Source organism: Rhagoletis zephyria, unplaced genomic scaffold (assembly GCF_001687245.7).
Source record: "Rhagoletis zephyria isolate East Lansing unplaced genomic scaffold, Rhagoletis_zephyria_1.1 Rzeph_scaffold_13310, whole genome shotgun sequence".
Taxonomy (NCBI): domain Eukaryota; kingdom Metazoa; phylum Arthropoda; class Insecta; order Diptera; family Tephritidae; genus Rhagoletis; species Rhagoletis zephyria.
In genome coordinates this window covers 1-1,414 of record NW_016170381.1, presented here as the reverse complement: position 1 = coordinate 1,414, position 1,414 = coordinate 1, and the positions used below count along the sequence as shown (strand labels likewise).

General features: G+C 39.5%; 1 protein-coding gene across 1 annotated transcript; it reads right to left on the bottom strand.

Annotated features, from left to right (window-relative positions):
- Positions 1–6: 6 nt before the first annotated feature.
- LOC108378086 (uncharacterized) lies at positions 7–825 on the bottom strand. The gene has a single exon (XM_017634386.1). The coding sequence runs from the start codon at positions 782–784 to the stop codon at positions 386–388; it is 399 nt and encodes a 132-aa protein (XP_017489875.1). The 5' UTR covers positions 785–825; the 3' UTR covers positions 7–385.
- Positions 826–1,414: the final 589 nt, after the last annotated feature.

Sequence of the window (1,414 nt, the reverse complement as noted above, 5' to 3'; positions counted from 1 at the left end):
TTCCAAGTTTAATGAAGTAGACAATGTTGTCTTTCGAGGCAGTTATTTGACCACTGTTCTATTTCATATTGCCCTCAACGAATTCATTCATGTACAACCAATTAAACAATTAGTGAATATAGTTGAGCATAATATGCAGTTCGTTGCGCGGTAAACAGCCCCTATACTGCGCTAATTTCTGGCGGATAGTAGTCGCCCCTCCACAAATTTGGGGTTACTGTTTATATTAGTTTCCGTGACTCAATAATTACATGACGTTCATATCATTTAACTTTACATATTTAGTTGCTGCTCATACATCCATATGCACATATTTGTGAATAATGTGTATGTATATGTTAACAAATGCACATATGATTTTTTTGAGATCACCTACATTCTATACTTACTTGCAGTAATATAGTCTACCCTCTTTAGCCACGTGTACGGTCCAGTTCTCCTTGAGTTTTTCCTGTAATGCTTGTAGGTGTCGCTCGACTTCTTCCCAAGTTCCCGCACTATCCAAAACTGGCGTAGCTGCATCTGTACTGTTTAATACTGGTGGAAGACTGGGGGCGCACACAGCATGCACGGTGCAAGTGGCCCTGTTTTCACATTGGTTACAGGGTGCTGAGGAATGTTTGCCCGCCTCTGCGTTTGTTGACTCTATAGTTGTTGGCCCACTGTCAGTAGCTCCTGTCGCAGCTACTGGCTGCACGTTTTCTGACTTATTTATGACGTTCGTGGGCAGGAGAGGAGATGATATTCTTGTCAAGGTGTTTGAGCGCCCCGAAGGCAACAACATTGTTAATGGTCATTCGCTATAATAGGATAAACACATTTAATAGATAAAGGGTTTATAAAGCAATTGAAGGTAGTCGAAATTGAATAAATTAAAAATAATTTCGAACTGTTACAATTGAAATACAATACACACTTATTCACATAAAGCACTTGCTGACAAAACTAACGGAACATTTCCTCGAACCGGTTTTTTCTCTCAATCGGATGTAGAATTTTGTATAATTGTAGCCGTCATCGATTCGCCATCAGTTAGCTAGTGGCGAAACGAACGAACTCAATGAGGTACAACCAAACTTGCGATCGTCTATTCGTGCTAGCTAACTTTGTTGTTGCTTTCACATGCAAAATTTTTCGTTAAGCGATCGGAACTCAAACATAGCAAGCAGCGAAGTGGGGCGTCGATGACGGCTTGTATAATAAGGTTGCCATACGCAGAGCATTTCCGTTTCCTTATGTTGTACGAGTACATATAGAAGTGACCTTATAATTTTGCCGCACACTGTATATGTACATACATATGTATATCGTTACCTTATTAAAGAAAGGCCTATCTCATATAGTCGCTGAGATGCAAAAAAGCGTAATTACCTAAAATTTTTTATTGCATAAAACATGCATGTCAGGACTTATC